Here is a 15,576-nt window from a genome sequence, read left to right as displayed (position 1 = left end):
ACTTTTGATTGGACTGATAAAAAATGACAGGTTTAATATGAACTAAACCTGTATCAGTTTGGTTTTGGTTTGGAGTTTTACGAACTTTGTAAAAACTGAAACCAAATCAAGTTGGCCAAAATAAAATTCGAACCGAAATCAATAAAAAAAAATTGATAAAGAATCATTATATAATTCACCTTTTTTTGATGTATACACACGAACCAATAGAAGCCTGATATGACCCATAAGAACCCGTTAAATCAACCCGATAAAAAGTGATCTAAATCATACCGACATCGACTTTTAACTCAACCACTTGGTTTCAGGTTTGGGCCATTTACCAAAGCGAAATTGGCTCAGCCTAATCAAAAATCCGACTAAACTGACCAATTGACCCCTAATTTAAACCACTTTCCATACTCATTTTGAAATAAAATTTTACCGTTGAGATGCAAAATTTTCCATCACATATGGAGTAAAAAAAATCTCCTCACTAGTCAACACTGAAAACTTACGAAAATACGGGAGAAAAAAAAACAAATCGCTGTTCGCATGCAAGCCGCAGTGAGCAGTGAGCAGTGAGCCATGGCGTCCCAAACACTGCATGCAGCATAGCATGGGCTCTCGGATGAATTGTGTTGATTGCTTTTTGGATTTTAAAACTTTAAATATCAGTCAGAAGCTCTCCAATTGCTTTTAGAAAGTTACCAAAAAAATTACCAAAATATGGAAAAGAGTAAAAAACTCGTTGTTCGTTTGCAAGTCGTCATGAGACTTCACACCATTATGCACTGCCTGCATCATGGCCCAGTGATTGTCGTTACGCGCGATTTCTTTTGTTTCGTGGAGTTTATATATTTTTATATATATATATATATCTGGCTTTCCTTTTTACATTTGTCTCGCAACACTAACTGGGAGTCTCAGTGTTTTCTCTTCTGAGTTGATCTTACTAGTTATTCTAGTCAGGTATGCTTCTTCTTCTTCTTCTCCTTCGTCTTCGTTGAGTTATCAGAAATTTTTTTTTTTGATAGAATCAACTATAATCGCTTTTGAAACGCTTCGATTTGTAATGGATTTTAAGGTTTTATGTTTGTTGCAAAGTCATACATACCTGCCTGTGCCCTTAAGCGCACTAGAGCTTTTGACGTAGTTCTTGTCAAACCATTGGGATTTTAACAACGATTAATATCAATATTTTGAAGGTATTGTCATTTCTATAATGTGCGTGACACTATGAAAAATTAATAAGTAACCGGAATGGACATTCTCAAAGATTTAAGAGTTCAAATAAGTATATATTTTTATACCTGAGCATGGCCTAAAGATGCTGATATCTTGGATTATAGTAAATTTTTCAAGGAATTCAATTTTTTCTAAGCTTAGGCTTTTATAATTATCCTCTTTTTTTTCCCCATTAATTTCTAGTTACTAACAGGAAGAGCAACTAATTGATTTGATAATGGAGGTGGTTTTTGTTAGTTTTTATATTTGCTTTAGTTAGGATAAGGCTGAGTTGTTGTTGTTGTTGTTGGAGAATTTTATTGTTGAAATCACATCATTATATTTTTCCTAATTCAAATTAAATTTATTGTTGGAAGGAGGAAGCAGAATAATATATTTCATTTTAATTCAATTATGGGGTTCTAAATTATATTACTGAAAACCTTGCTTAGTTGAAAGTTGTGCGACCTATATCACTACAATAGTTGGATGGACATACTCCCACTCTCATATTTCCATTAATGGTCATGTTCTAGGAGAAATGGCCGCTGAACCTGTTAATGTGAATGAGTTCCAAGAATTGGCCAGGAAAGCTCTTCCAATGATGTACTATGATTTCTATACTTCAGGAGCTGAGGATGAGTATACACTGAAGGAGAATTTGGAAGCATATCGTAGAATTACGTAATGTATCTGACCTATTACTGCTAATGTAGCCAATGGGTTTCACCATTTTAATTGCTCTCAGATTTTATGTTCTTAGGATCCTGCCAAGGGCTCTTGTGGATGTGAGCAGAATAAACCTTTCAACTACAGTATTGGGTTACAAGATCGCAGCACCCATCATCGTTGCCCCGACGGCAAAGCATAAATTAGCTCATCCTGAAGGTTTAAATCCCCTTTTTAGTTATTACATGAGGTGCTTTTGTAACTCTGAATCCATTTGACATTTTATGTTCATTTCAGGAGAGGTTGCAACAGCAAGAGCTACTGCAGCAAGTAACACTATCATGGTATTAAAACAACCTATCCTTCAGCCTCAGTTGTCAGTTTCTTATTTCAAGTACTTGAATGCTGAAGCTGTATGGTTGTAGGTGCTATCCTTTATGTCTACCTGCAGTATGGAGGAGGTTGCAGCCAGCTGTAGTGCTATTCGGTTCTTTCAGTTATATGTATGCTATCCTTCAGAAGATTTGTTATTTGGATTATGCCAGTTGTATCCTCCATATTTTTACTATCAATTTTCTAATATTTTTGGAGATGTCAGTTAAGGACTTCCTTAATAGTTTGAATTTTTTTTTTTTTTAATTGTGAATAGGTAACTAAAAGACGAGATATCACAGTTCAGCTATTGCAGAGAGCTGAAAGAAATGGATACAAAGCTATTGTCCTGACAGCTGACACACCCAAGATTGGTCGACGGGAGGCAGATATAAAAAACAAGTGGGAGTTCTATCTCTTTGTTTCCATTTTTTTCTATTGATTCATCTTCTTATCTATTTGAGAACAATAAGGTAATTTTCATACTATGAGAGTTTGTGGTCATATGTATTGAACCTAAAATGCTGCACTCATATGGACCATATGGTAACACTTTCTGCAGAATGATCTCACTTCAAGCGAAGAATCTTGAAGGTCTCTTATCTACTGCATCTTCAAATGTGAGTATAATGCTTTTGTAGAAATGCTTGCTTACAACAGATCAAAGATGGAAGAAAATAAAGCAGATATTAGTTTGTTTTATCATAGAAATGAAAAAATAAAAGATTTTTCTTTCCGCTAATAATTTCTTTTGCTTTCTTTGCAGAAAGAGGGTTCTAATCTTCAAGCTGTTTCTGCTGAAATTTTTGATCAATCTCTGAATTGGAAGGTAAGAACCAATCAATTCTTGGGAAGCCTGAACCTTTACCTTCTATTGGGAATCACTGGGAAGAAAAACAACACCAAAGAAATAGCAAGCAGGGGGGAGGGGGGAGAGGGAGAGAGAGAGAGAGGACACTATCTCGACCATATTTGGTGTAATGTGATTCCTAAGAGATTACAGTATTGTCTCATTCTGATAAGCTTCCAATACTTAAATATATATTTTAGTTGTTTAGATACTAATTTAAATGGCTATAAGCATGTAAGGCATTTGGAAGTGACAGAAGAAACAGGGAAAGCACTACGTCAATGTTTATCTTATTCATTATCATAGTTTCAGGAAAACTGTTACTTCAAAAGAGATGTTTTGTTGATCGTGTTTACATGAATAGGATCATCATTTTTCTAAACTTCTGCCTCGGAATACACCGATACAGCTATATCCATGGAAATTTTCAGCAATTCAAGAAGAAATTTTTCTTGTTTTCTTTTCTTTTTGGCAATCAGGAAAGATGTTTTGTTGGGGAACAACTTGGCTGACTCATGACAAACTTCATAAACAATGAGTCAGCGAAATTGTACCACAGTAGTGCAAGTATTTTAATTTTGGCTTTGGCTGTTTTGGACATTGATGCTCGATAAAGCTTTGTTGTTTGAACTCTGTCAAGTAGTGGAAACTAAATCCAGAGGCTCCTTACCTTAATCAATAGACTGGCCGCATAATGCATCTTCATTTCTTGTAGCAGCATAGCCAAAATAAAAAAACTTGGTTTTTAGCTTTTAAATCATAGTTCTAGAATATGCTGTAGAAGTTACTTAAGAATCTTGTTCCTACAGACTAATGTTACTAAAAGTCTGCTAAGATTACCTTTTGTATTGTTTAATTTATGCAGTCAGTAATTTCTCTTCTTTTGGATGTAGACATTTTATTGTGGTATGAAACATTAAGTAAATATATTTTCAAAATCAATGTAATAAACATAACATCATCACATGAAATTCTGTTTTTGTGTTCCGGTTAACTTATAAGACATCATGATCATTGTAGGACATTGCCTGGTTGAAATCTGTTACAACCTTGCCAATTTTGGTCAAGGGGTTGCTCACTGCAGAAGATGGTAAGCTCGTGGCTCCTGTGATCTGTGTTTATCTAATGCTTTTCTCTATAAATGCATGAACTGGAAAGGTGGAGAAGGGTTGTGCTAAAACATGCTGTTGGGAAGAACTGATTAAGAATGTTTTGCTACACAACTTTGATGTATAGCTGAAGTAGTAGCCCAGAATGGGCCCTCTTCCTTAATTTAAATTCAGCCCAACAGCTCTATGCCACCAGGCAAAAAGGGTCATTTTATTTCACTTGTTTCTATTCAAAACTTTCAAGAAAACTGAGGACTATTATCTAAAATAGCACAGTACGATACTTATCCTCCAATGATAGACAACCTTCAGTCTCTGTCAAACTGTTACTTTTAGGTTATTTCGGTAGATACGTTGGCAATAACTTAATACTCCTCTCAGTTTGAAATTTATTGTTTTCTGAGCATTGTACAAGTCGTGTTGAGTAAATATACTTTTATGTTCTTAGTCAAACCATAACCTTAATCTGAGTCACTTGTTCTTATTGGATAAGCACTTTACTATGACCATTTTGTTCCCTATAATTTTTCTTAGATGGTTCTGTTTTTCCCTTCCAAATCTTTTAGATTTCAAAAGCCACACCAAACAGTTATTCCTCTTTTATATGTGGCCTTTCCTTTATTTTCCTTTTTCTTTTTCTGTTGATCTATTCCCCCTTGTTCAAGACGTTTGGAATGGAGATGATTTACTCTCCATTGAATTCCTGGTCTTATTAAATGCAGAACATTTGATAAATATTTGAGATGTTTTTATCGCAGGATAGGATTCTTTTCTTTGTTTCGTGTTATTGATGGATTGTTGATAACTTGATGTGCTAATATTTGCAGCCGTGAAAGCTGTGGAAGCAGGAGTTGCTGGGGTGATTGTGTCCAACCACGGAGCACGCCAGCTTGATTATGTCCCCGCTACTATTAATGTTCTGGAAACGGTAATGCTTAGATCCTACTCATAAACTCTACCCTACTGAACTAAGCCTTACTCCAATTTAATGCAGTTGGCTACATGAATTCTGTTAGGCAACTTGACTCTATAGTTTATTCAGGGCCATAGTTATTGTTAATAAATCCTTATGTTTTTTAAGGTATAATTGCATTTGCACTTGTAAAAAGTTTAGAAAAATATGTGATGAGTCCAGAAAACAATGAAAGTACTCGGCACAAAACATCTTCTTCACATTTTCCTTACTGAAATCTTATGGGTTGTATGATTCTACTTCAAAAATAAAACTTGTGTGATTCTACTCCAAAATAAAAAAAAGTTGTGTTGTTTCTGTTTTTGTTCGTTTTTCTTCCACTTCATATCAAACAAAAATTAAGCTCTTGTTATGATTGAAATTTTGTAGTTTAGCTAGACTTCTAATTACTGGTGGACTCTTATATTTAACCAAGAGGTCCATTTGCTTCTGGTTAACAAGAGAGATTGTCATTTTTTGTGACAAGGTTCTGAAACAGGAAGGAGTTTGCAACCTAACAAGGTATCACTTTGTTCCTCATAGCATCCAGTCCAAAATATCCCTTATTAAATGGCAAAGATAGCTAATTTTGTAAAGGAAATTTAAGAAAATTCAAGGGTTATTACCAGTAAGTCAAAGTGCAATGCACTGTGGGACATGGGGCTGACATGGACAAGGGAACTCTGTATGTGACTTTGCTACACTATCTCCCATATGGTGGCCGTTCTGGATCTTTCATGTCAGATGACTCAGATCTTGTGGCTGAAAAAAAAGATGTAACTGGAGGCATCAAAGCCAGAGATGAACTCATGACATATGATACAGCCAATAAATAGCATTAGAACTTTGTGCATGCAATGTGGATAGGTAAATGCACAAGAAAACACATGTTGTTTTAAATTACATATAAAGTGTTGAAAAAGTTGTCTGTTTGTCCAACAGTGCACGGAAAAGAATTATTTAGTTTCTCTACTACTTATGTGCTGTACAAATTTATTAATAATCATGCTCATTATCAAGAAAGTTCTTAAAATACTTATAAAGTATCACCTTCTATGAAAAAAAAAACACCCTAAAGCTGTAACTGGAGGTGTCAAGGCTTGAAATGAATTCTTCATTTATAATACAACCAGTGAATAGCATTGGAAGTTTGTACATATAATGTGAATATTTAAATACAGACGATAACACATTTTATAGTTTATAAATTACAGATGAAAGGTTGAACAAAAAGTTGTTGTGTTTAAGAGTGCACAAGCGAAAGCTTCATTTTCATTTCTCAACCATTCATGTTGTGTAGGAGCATATAAAAAGTTATGCTCACTATCAAGAGAAATTCTTAATATGATTATAAGTAAACCATCCATGGAAACAAATAATCCTTTTTTCTTTCTGATGCTGGATTTGTAGGTTGTTGGAGCTGTTGGAGGAAAAGTTCCTGTTTTCTTTGATGGCGGAATCCGGCGTGGAACAGATATTTTTAAAGCCTTAGCTCTTGGTGCTCAAGCAGTCCTTGTAAGCTTCTTTCTGTTAACTATTCAGTCGTTTCAAAAAAAATTTATAAGAAGCATTTTTTATGAGCACTTTTTGTGCATTTTATGAGTAAAGAAGGATGCTTAGTGTTCCTCCATCCCCAATTGTGTGAACTTAAAGAGTAGGGAAGTTTTCAGCCTCAACCTCTGCATGATTCCACATCTGATTGAAAGTGGTAGATAAGACTTGAATTGAAATCTAGTCTTCTTTCAGTTGCTATGCTGAAATAGGAGAGACCTGTTTGGTCTTGTACTGTGCATATTCATTGAACTTCCTCCTTCCCAAATCATTACCCGTTAATCTGGAACCTTTTCCTTTGGTTGCTTTTAAGGTTTAATACACAATCATGAAAACATGAGACCTCATCTTGAAGTTTGGAACTGTTACATATCTCTTGTATATATATATATATAAGTAAACGAATAAATTTATCTTTGTAAAACAAAAGTAGTTGGTACTATGGCCAGGATCTGATCTGTTTCATGTGTCTCATTGATTCGGGAGAATCATAGAATTGGGTTTATTTGCACGAATCATAGAATTGAACTTATTTTAGTGCAAATAAACTTTGGATTGGATTAGGGCCTTTGGGTAATCCATTTATAGGAATACTATATTTACTTTCTAAGTTAAGTTAGAGTGATGTTCCTAGTGTTTAAATGTTAGTCCTAGAGTTAATAGTAGTACTTAGAAAAGTTTTTTACTATTCAGAGTATCCGATGAGATTTAGAGTCCTAAGTTAATTGGAGTGTCAAGTTCATGTCTGATTTTACTATTCCAAGTCAGTTTACAAGTATTAGAGGGTCAGTGTATGAATTCTATATATAGATCTAATGGCCTATGGCCTAACCCACACTTTTATGATTAATTAAAGTTCAATTTCTGAGTATAATGACTGTTGTGTATTCAGTAGTTACTTGAGAGGGATTCTCAAGGCCATGGTGGATTCCAGGGATCAGTAAGTTGGATTCCTTATGTGCTCTCTTATTCAACTTTTCTATTTTCTAGTTTCTCTTCTTATTCTTCCAATCCAGCTTTTCTAAATTATTGTTGGTGATACCCTGTTTTTATAGCTGTTTTCCCTATTCTAGTTTATATCAGAGCTCTCTCAAATCTTCTGAGATTGATCAGAAATTTTGTGGATTATTTCTTTTTATCGTAATCTCTTAATTTCAGATCTAAAACCTTAGTTTATTTGGTTAGATTCTCTTTTCTAATCCATCTGCCCAGTTTTCCTAGGAGAGGTAGAATTGTGCAATTGCCCACTGATTTCAACTTCAGAATTCTGTGGGAATTTTTCATCTGATAACCTGATCGATAAGGTCACTCGACTTGAAAATCAGGACCATCTGAACAGTACCCTTTGGGTTATTGATTTTCTCCCATAGGTCTTCCATTCTGATTTTTTTCTGGTTCTCTGATTTTATTCTGCAAGGTTCTATTTGTTCTCTATTGTTTAATCCATCTAGCAGATCCAATCCCTTGATTCCTTTGTTTATGACTGAATCTATTAGATTTGCCATCAAATTGGTGTCAAGGCTATAGCCAACGAGGGAGGTAATCCAAAAGGGAATAGAATCAATAATTCAAAGGTATCGCCTATACGAGCTAAGAACTAGAATTGGGAGAGCAGGAATGGAAGAGTAAGAAGAGAAACTAGAAAATAGAAAAGTTGAATACGAAGAGATAGTTAGGAGTACTCCACCTTGCCTACCGTGGAATTCACCAAGGACTTGAGAATCCCTCTCAAGCAGCTACTGAATCCACAACAGTCGTTATGCTCAGAAAACTGAACTTTTGATAAATCATAAAAACGTGGGTTAGGCCATAAACCATTGCATCTATATATAGAATCCATAAATTGACCCCCATCAGTTATTCAATCTAGGGGGAAAAAAAGGCTATTTAGCTGTGTGGCATCTGCACCCAGACACAGGAAGAGCAAAATGACCACCCCGCCCCCGTGAAATGGATGCCCCCCGTGCTGGTGTAGGGGACACGCAGCCTAGCAGCGATCCCCCTCCTTCAATCTATTAAGACTTTTCATACATGGGCTGTCTTGATGGGCCATGTATTGCACTGACCTAGTTATTCAAATCTTCCATTCTATTGATTCTTTCTCAAATTCTTTTGTCCCAAGTTCCACTGCCAAGATCGAATTGAATGACTTATATTGCTCAACTAAATCCTGTCCAAACCCAACCTACCCACTGAATGGAAAGTAGGTGATGCAATTCAGCATGCCAAAACCAAAGCCAAAGCCAAACCCACTAAAACATTTTTCTGCATGATCAGGAAAATCTCATCCAATCTATGCTGAGCCCACAGGGTCTTCAAGGGTCCATAAAGTGTAGCATCTAAGGACAAGGATCTGCTATTATTGTTGGATGGATATTATGGATAGCGAGTCTTAATAATTTATTCAGACAGGATCAACTATTTGATATGCATTATGGGTTATAAAAATCTCTTGTACCTGCAAGTTATGGGCTCCAGTTGCCAACAACCAATAAAGTCTTCCTTCCCTTCCGCATTGGCTTGACTGGACTTCCAGGCAAGTAGAATTAGGCTGTGGATGACCCTGGGTTAACCCTTTTGAGTTCAAATGGCTTGCATGAAATTGAAGAGCCAAATGGTCGTCAAAAAGAGTAGTGGGGTTTAACTAATTGGTCTAGATACGGTAAAGGGTTGAGAAAATAGAAATTTAAAAGGAAAAAATCACAAAAAGAATGTCAAGACAGTTCTTTTGGGTTCTATCAAATCAAGATCGGTTAGGCAGATTTTTCGTCTTATAATATTCCTTGAAAATGGTCCTTTAAGCTTTTCATGTGATTCTTAGAAACAACTTTTTACTCAGTAAAAACAGCTGCAGATGAAGTACGTAGTGCTGGTTAATGTTGACTTAGTGTTGTGCTTATTCCATCAAACTCTTGTTCAGTGTTGGAACTGATCCCAATTCTTTATCAAGGATTGTAGTGAGATGAGGCTGGCTCAGGTTCTCGTACAAGAACCATTCTCGCACGCCCTTAGGCGCAGAGATGGAATCCACTTCAAAGTTGGATTCCATATGTGTACCCAAGGGTGTACAAGAACCTGAGCTGCACTCGAGATGAGATCCCCCTATGAGCCAAACATCTCAAAGTCCTAGTCATCTTTTCTATGATTCAAGATAAATCAAGCTGCCACAACCCTGTGTCAATTTGCTGGGCCCATAACCTGCTGACTAAATCCCTTTGGATATGATGTACATCAAACATCTTGATTCGTGGCTTGACTACCTGCACTGATATGGTTGCCCAGCATCACTAGAACTAAAAGGATGTTAGAGAAATGGTTATAGTGGTTTTCCAAACCATGTAGAAAGACAAGTTATATCAAATTGGAAGCTTAATCCATTTTATGCCCTGCCTTCTTTCTCTCATTCTCAACCCACAGTTTCTCTAACATTGTTGGTTGTTTGCTTGTATTTGTTGTATAGATTGGGAGGCCTATACTTTATGGACTGGCGGCAAAGGGGGAACAAGGGGTCAAACGGGTCTTAGACATGCTGAAGGAGGAGCTAGAACTTACCATGACCCTAGCTGGGTGCTGTGATGTGAAGGATATTACAAGGAGCCGTGTAACCACGGAACGCGACCGGTTCCGAGCCATGCTCTAAATGCTATACATGACTGAATAAAACAATGTAGCCCGATCACTGAACATGTTCTGTACGCATATTTAATATCGAATAAAATAAATCGTGCAAGTGTTTTGGAGTGGGTAGGGGAGAGATGCTGAGAATATGAGATGTAATGTAGAGGTATAGTTATTGTTTACTATAATGATATTGTGGAGATGTCATTTGTAACTTATCAAAAAAATATACAAAAATGGAGATGTCATTTGTATTGCTGTCGGGGTTATACTCCAGTTGATTTTGAATAGAAGAAAGAAACAATATAGTCTGTGGACACCGGGCTTAGGCCATCTCGACCAGCCTCATTGTTGGGATTAATCAAACCCACTTGTCTAGTGTGTATTGAGAAAACAATAATCCAATGTAAAAATTATCAAGCAAATATAACCAAGCATATAATAGAAATAAAATTGTAAGAAAGCAATCACACAATCAACACCAAGAATTTTACGTGGAAAAACCCTCCATTGTAGAGGGAAAAAACCACGGGACAAATATTGCACCAATCCACTATGAGAAAAATAAGAGCACAATGGTTCTCTCAAGTTTTTACCAAAACTTGAGATGTACAAAAAATTGGAGACAATACAAAAGGAATTGCCTCACAAGAAGCCAAACCAAGTTCTCACCATAAACACCACCTCTTACAAAGTCTCCTTGCCTTGAAGAGATCTTCAAGTTGTAGTAGAAACACTAAGGCTCCAAAAACCAATCTCAAGCTCCCTGCTCCTTTCCTTCTCCTTCTTCTTTCTTTCTTCTTCTTTTTCTTTTTCTCTCTTTCTCTCTGGTTTTCGTTTCTGTTGTTAGTTCTTCTCTAGAGAACGACACACACACCCAAACCTAAAAAACCAAAAGTCAAAAGCCAAAAGAAAAATATGAATAAAAACAAAGCCAAAATTGGCTTTTAAAAATCCATGCCTTAAGCCCTCTTTAGAGCAGAACTTGAACCATGGACTGAAAATTAGTGGGCATGGGCCCTGCCAATAGTTGTTGGGCTATCCACGTATAAGGTAAAAAGAATAGTTCCACATCAGATATGATAGGGGATGTGGATGAGTTAATATAAACTTGGACACCCTCCCCTTAAAAGCTAACTTTTGAGGATGAGACCTAAGTCCCTAACAAGATTAACTTTTGGGACTTGAGACCACTGGTCGTAGCGGTGCTTGGGATATGTTTTTTTTTTTGTGCTTGGGATATGGTTTTTTTTTTTTTTTTTTTTTTTTTTGTGTGGTTATTAGGAGCTTTACATATATAATTGATAGAAGGGGGGGGGGGGAGATTGAACCGGGGAGGGGATAAGATACCAGCCAAGAGACTCGAACTCGAGACCTCTTGGTGAGCATGGGCATGAAGCGCACCACGGCTCACCAACTGAGCTAAGCAATTGTTGGTTGCTTGGGGTATGTTGTTTTCGAGTTTGAGACCACTCTTCTCCTGTTGTGCACAACAAGGTAGGTCTTTTCAGGAATAAGTGTTGGTCCTTCATAGGTCCGTCTTGCCCTTTTGTGGATTTATCCCTGGTAAGAGTGTCAAAATCAAACCGAAACCGTGAAAACGTTTAATATATGATTTAGTATAGTGTCAAATTTGAGGACATTTAGTCAAACGGTTTGAACCGAACCGAATCGATTAGCCGAATAAATCATGTAACATTCTTAAATGTACATAAATGTGCCAATATCAAACAGAAATCGGCTACCAAACTGAACCGTTTAAAATCGAATCCGTAAAACCGTTTAATAAATGGTTCGATTATAGTTTAAAAATGAGAACTTTTAAATAAACGTTTTGTACCGAATCAAACCATTTAACACCCTTAATCCACAGTGGGCCTCTTATGGATCACCTCTAATGTGCTAAATTCTTAAAAAAATAATAAAAAAAAATCAATCGATTAGTAAATGATCTAGTATCAGGCCTAGATCCAGATATTCACAGTCCTTCATTTAATAGCTTGATCAACTTCTTCATGGCACATTCATCCAAAAAAAAAAACTTCTTCATGGCATGATGTTTACAGCTAGTATATAATTCAATTAACCTGTTTAAAGATTGATTATAACTTGATTTTTGTTTTTTGGGTGGAAATAAATTTTACCCTCGCGGATCATTCAACAGAATATAAATGATATGGTAAAGATGTGGAGCCTTAAATTGGTGAGGATCGAATAGGCCAGACTGAAACCAACCGGACTGACCTACTAACAACCCTGCATATGACCATTACTTATTTGATAACCTAAGGTTCTATTTTATTGCAAGGGAATTAAAAAAAAGGGAAGTTAAACCTAACAAAAAAAAATTATAATCATCACCCCATGTGATTATATCACTAACTCCAAATCGATTGTTCCATGTTTGGTTATTAAATTTTTCTTTATTTTGCATCCAATTCTCTTTGGTTTAAAAAGTAAAATAAATTTTAGTGAAAAAGATCTTTGTCCGAGAGTGTGGCCTACGCCAACACTCCCATGTGTCTATCTCTCTCCTCCCCATGTGAAAAGACACCTCTGCCCCCTTGTTTTAAGGAGGAGAGAGATAGACACGTGGGAGTGTAGGCCATACTCCCAGACAGAAAACTGTTTCCCTAAATTTTACATGTAAAATGTATCATTATTAAATATGATAAGAAATTTAGGTAGTTTATACAATCAGGTTTAAAAAGTTTCAAGTATCTTCCCTTTAATTCCTCGTGCAACCAAACGTAGTTTGAGGAATTTTATCCTCTATGCCAAAAGATAAAAAGACTTCATAGCCCATGTTTTAACGGTTGGATTCTAACATGAGTGAGAGGATACTGAGTGAGAGGGAGTTCACCGTGCACTCAGTGTTCCAACGTCACCTATCAACAGTTGAGACCGCGACTGGTGTTTCCAAACACTATCACGAGAACTTTGGCAGTAGAGCCACCAACCCATAAGGAGGTAACGGCCAAATTGTATATTTCGCGCGCAAGTTCTAAAACCCTAATAAGGAGCTGTATTCGGGTTAAGCAGAAACCCTAAAATCAATTTTGAGTTTTGATTCATGGAAGAATACGAAGAAATGACGCAGAATCAGGGAAGAACGAAATCTTTGCTTCTTGCTCCTTCTCCTCTACCGGACTTCAGTCATCTTTATGCGAACAGCTCCGAGGTTTTGCTCTCTCTCTGTAATGTAAAACCGTGAACTCATTATTCTATCCAGTTAGTGGGGAGAGTGCGGCATGAATTAAATAAAACCGACTGAAATCCGTCTCTCATTCCCTGTAAAATTTTGTTACTGTAATTCATCTAAATGGTCTTACTGACTTCTGACAGAAGTTCAAATTTTGTGTTTCCTCACTGTAATTCTTTATAGAGAGGTTGGGATTTGAAGTTCCGACGCTCGTCCAGGCTCAAGCGATTCCTGTTATTCTTTCTGGTCGACATGTGTATCCTCTTTGCTTCTTTTATTTCCCTTCGGGGTTTTGAAGTTAGTTATCGTTTTCAATTTGCTAACGTTCGCTTACTTTGTGTAATCTCTTTTTCCTTGTACATTTGACGGTCTGGTTTATACTTTGACGGAATTTTATTAGACTTGTTAATGCGGCTACTGGCACTGGCAAGACTATTGCTTATCTGGCTCCTATCATTCATCACCTTCAAATGTATGATCCTCGCATTGAAAGAGCCGATGGAACTTTTGGTAAGTGTGGTCTTTCGAAGAAAAGCATCTCTTTCCAACCCCTCCCCTCCCCCTCCCCCTCCCCCTCCCTTTGTTTCTTTTCTTCTGTTGGAAGACAGAATCTTTATGGATGAGGTTGTTGGTATGGGCTTATGCAGTATGCTCCCATCTGGGTCAGCAAGAACTTAAGTCTTCAAGTTTTTGGTTGTGGGGTTAACTTTTGCTTCTGTTGCAAGTCCCTAACTTCGATGTATTGGCCATTTATCTCACTTGGTTTGCGCTTAACCATAGTTGTTAAGGCGCCTAGGCAACCCAAGGTGTTGTAGGGGGCTTGGACGCAATTTAAAACCAACAAGGTGACCAAAGCATCCAAGGGGACTCCTTGACAACTACGCGCTTAACTATTGGGGCAACATGACCACTTCTTTTATAAATTTACAATAGATGTCAGTTCCATATGGATGGAAAGGGGAAGAGAAATAAAAGGATAATAGAAGGCCTTCCATAATGTATAAGATCAGATGAATAGGCAGCATTCATTGTTCTTTGGTTTATTGCTTTTTCTTTGTTTTTCTCTGATAAATAAGCAAAGCTGTATGTGAGTTTCCTTTCAAGACATTTAAGTTTAATGTTCTTATCTTCTTTCTTTTGAACATATCCCTTCCTTCAACTGAATCATCCAGTGTAACGCATCCCAACAAACAAAGAAAGGCCCTTGAAAGCATTCTTTTGAATACAAATTTGCTTTTTTTTTTTGGGTGCTAACATATTGAATTGCCATTTTTTTTTCAACTAGCATATTACATTTGAACTAAAATTATATATGGTTTAATTAAATTGACAAATTGGGAACAGCGTTGGTGCTTGTACCAACGCGTGAGTTGTGTATGCAGGTTTATGAAATCTTGCAAAAGTTATTGCACCGTTTTCACTGGATTGTCCCGGGTTACATAATGGGTGGCGAGAACAGGTCAAAGGAGAAAGCCAGGTTGCGCAAAGGTATAAAATATCAAGTTTTCTATTCTTTTGACTTCAAATTTCTATGTTTCATGGGGTTTAATTCTTGTGGTTTCTTCCTTTGCTGAAGCATAGGGGCCGTTTCTTGGTTTGATGGTAAAAGCTTGGCTGCGATTGTGAAAATGTTGGTTCAAGTCAGAATGTTGTTCATGGAAAAATGCCAAATTTTAGGACTGACTCTCAGTCCAACCCTCTTGGGACCCAGAAAAAGTGGGACTCATACACTGGGTTAAGGCTTCTTTTTCTTTTTTTGTTTTCCCCCTTTGCTTATGCATGCTATTCTCTAACTTCATCATAAATCTCACTCACTGAAAAAACTGGACTTTGTAATTATATGAAACTTCAGTTTCACGAATTAAGGCTGTAAGATGTGTTATGTCGTATCCATACCTTCCAGAGTAAAGAAAACATGGATTAGCTTGCAACCAACCTGATAATAAACAGCCAAATACATAAATGCATGTACGTGGCTCATGTTGATCAACAGGATCTGCTATGAACTGATAATCCGATTTGGGCGGAAAATGGTTTTATGTCAAAA

At 36.7% G+C, this 15,576-nt stretch overlaps 2 protein-coding genes across 3 annotated transcripts; both read left to right on the top strand.

The window, feature by feature from the left end:
* Window positions 1-853: 853 nt before the first annotated feature.
* Window positions 854-10,418, top strand: LOC122644229 (peroxisomal (S)-2-hydroxy-acid oxidase GLO4-like). 2 transcript variants are annotated; one of them, XM_043837850.1, is made up of 12 exons: window positions 854-951; window positions 1,743-1,890; window positions 1,970-2,094; window positions 2,173-2,219; window positions 2,301-2,378; window positions 2,525-2,649; window positions 2,810-2,867; window positions 3,014-3,076; window positions 4,118-4,187; window positions 5,034-5,134; window positions 6,569-6,673; window positions 10,170-10,418. In XM_043837850.1, exons 2-12 carry the CDS (start codon window positions 1,748-1,750, stop codon window positions 10,347-10,349), a joined length of 1,095 nt encoding a protein of 364 aa, XP_043693785.1. In that variant the 5' UTR covers window positions 854-951; window positions 1,743-1,747; the 3' UTR covers window positions 10,350-10,418. The 2 variants fall into 2 exon arrangements, with proteins under 2 accessions (XP_043693785.1, XP_043693786.1); XM_043837851.1 differs by having other exon boundaries at window positions 6,569-6,676; window positions 10,173-10,418.
* A 2,737-nt stretch (window positions 10,419-13,155) lies between these two features.
* On the top strand, window positions 13,156-15,103 carry LOC122643560 (DEAD-box ATP-dependent RNA helicase 17-like). Its single transcript, XM_043837175.1, has 5 exons — window positions 13,156-13,240; window positions 13,428-13,508; window positions 13,713-13,785; window positions 13,930-14,039; window positions 14,874-15,103. Exons 1-5 carry the CDS (start codon window positions 13,156-13,158, stop codon window positions 15,101-15,103), a joined length of 579 nt encoding a protein of 192 aa, XP_043693110.1.
* Window positions 15,104-15,576: the final 473 nt, after the last annotated feature.

Source organism: Telopea speciosissima, chromosome 10 (genome assembly GCF_018873765.1).
Source record: "Telopea speciosissima isolate NSW1024214 ecotype Mountain lineage chromosome 10, Tspe_v1, whole genome shotgun sequence".
In the NCBI taxonomy this organism is placed as follows: Eukaryota; Viridiplantae; Streptophyta; class Magnoliopsida; order Proteales; family Proteaceae; genus Telopea; species Telopea speciosissima.
The sequence above is the reverse complement of the archived record's forward strand: the minus strand, read 5'-3'. Positions and strand labels throughout refer to the sequence as shown.

What these genes read in the sequence shown, in the direction of transcription:
- LOC122644229 (XM_043837850.1), top strand. Translation starts at nt 1,748, where the DNA reads ATGGCCGCTGAACCTGTTAATGTGAATGAGTTCCAAGAATTGGCCAGG. An exon ending in TAAATTAGCTCATCCTGAAG is followed by an intron (nt 2,095 to 2,172) that starts GTTTAAATCCCC and finishes TGTTCATTTCAG; the next exon opens with GAGAGGTTGCAACAGCAAGA. An exon ending in CAGCAAGTAACACTATCATG is followed by an intron (nt 2,220 to 2,300) that starts GTATTAAAACAA and finishes GTATGGTTGTAG; the next exon opens with GTGCTATCCTTTATGTCTAC.
- LOC122643560 (XM_043837175.1), top strand. Translation starts at nt 13,156, where the DNA reads ATGAGTGAGAGGATACTGAGTGAGAGGGAGTTCACCGTGCACTCAGTG. An exon ending in AACAGTTGAGACCGCGACTG is followed by an intron (nt 13,241 to 13,427) that starts GTGTTTCCAAAC and finishes GAAATGACGCAG; the next exon opens with AATCAGGGAAGAACGAAATC. An exon ending in ATTCTTTCTGGTCGACATGT is followed by an intron (nt 13,786 to 13,929) that starts GTATCCTCTTTG and finishes GAATTTTATTAG; the next exon opens with ACTTGTTAATGCGGCTACTG.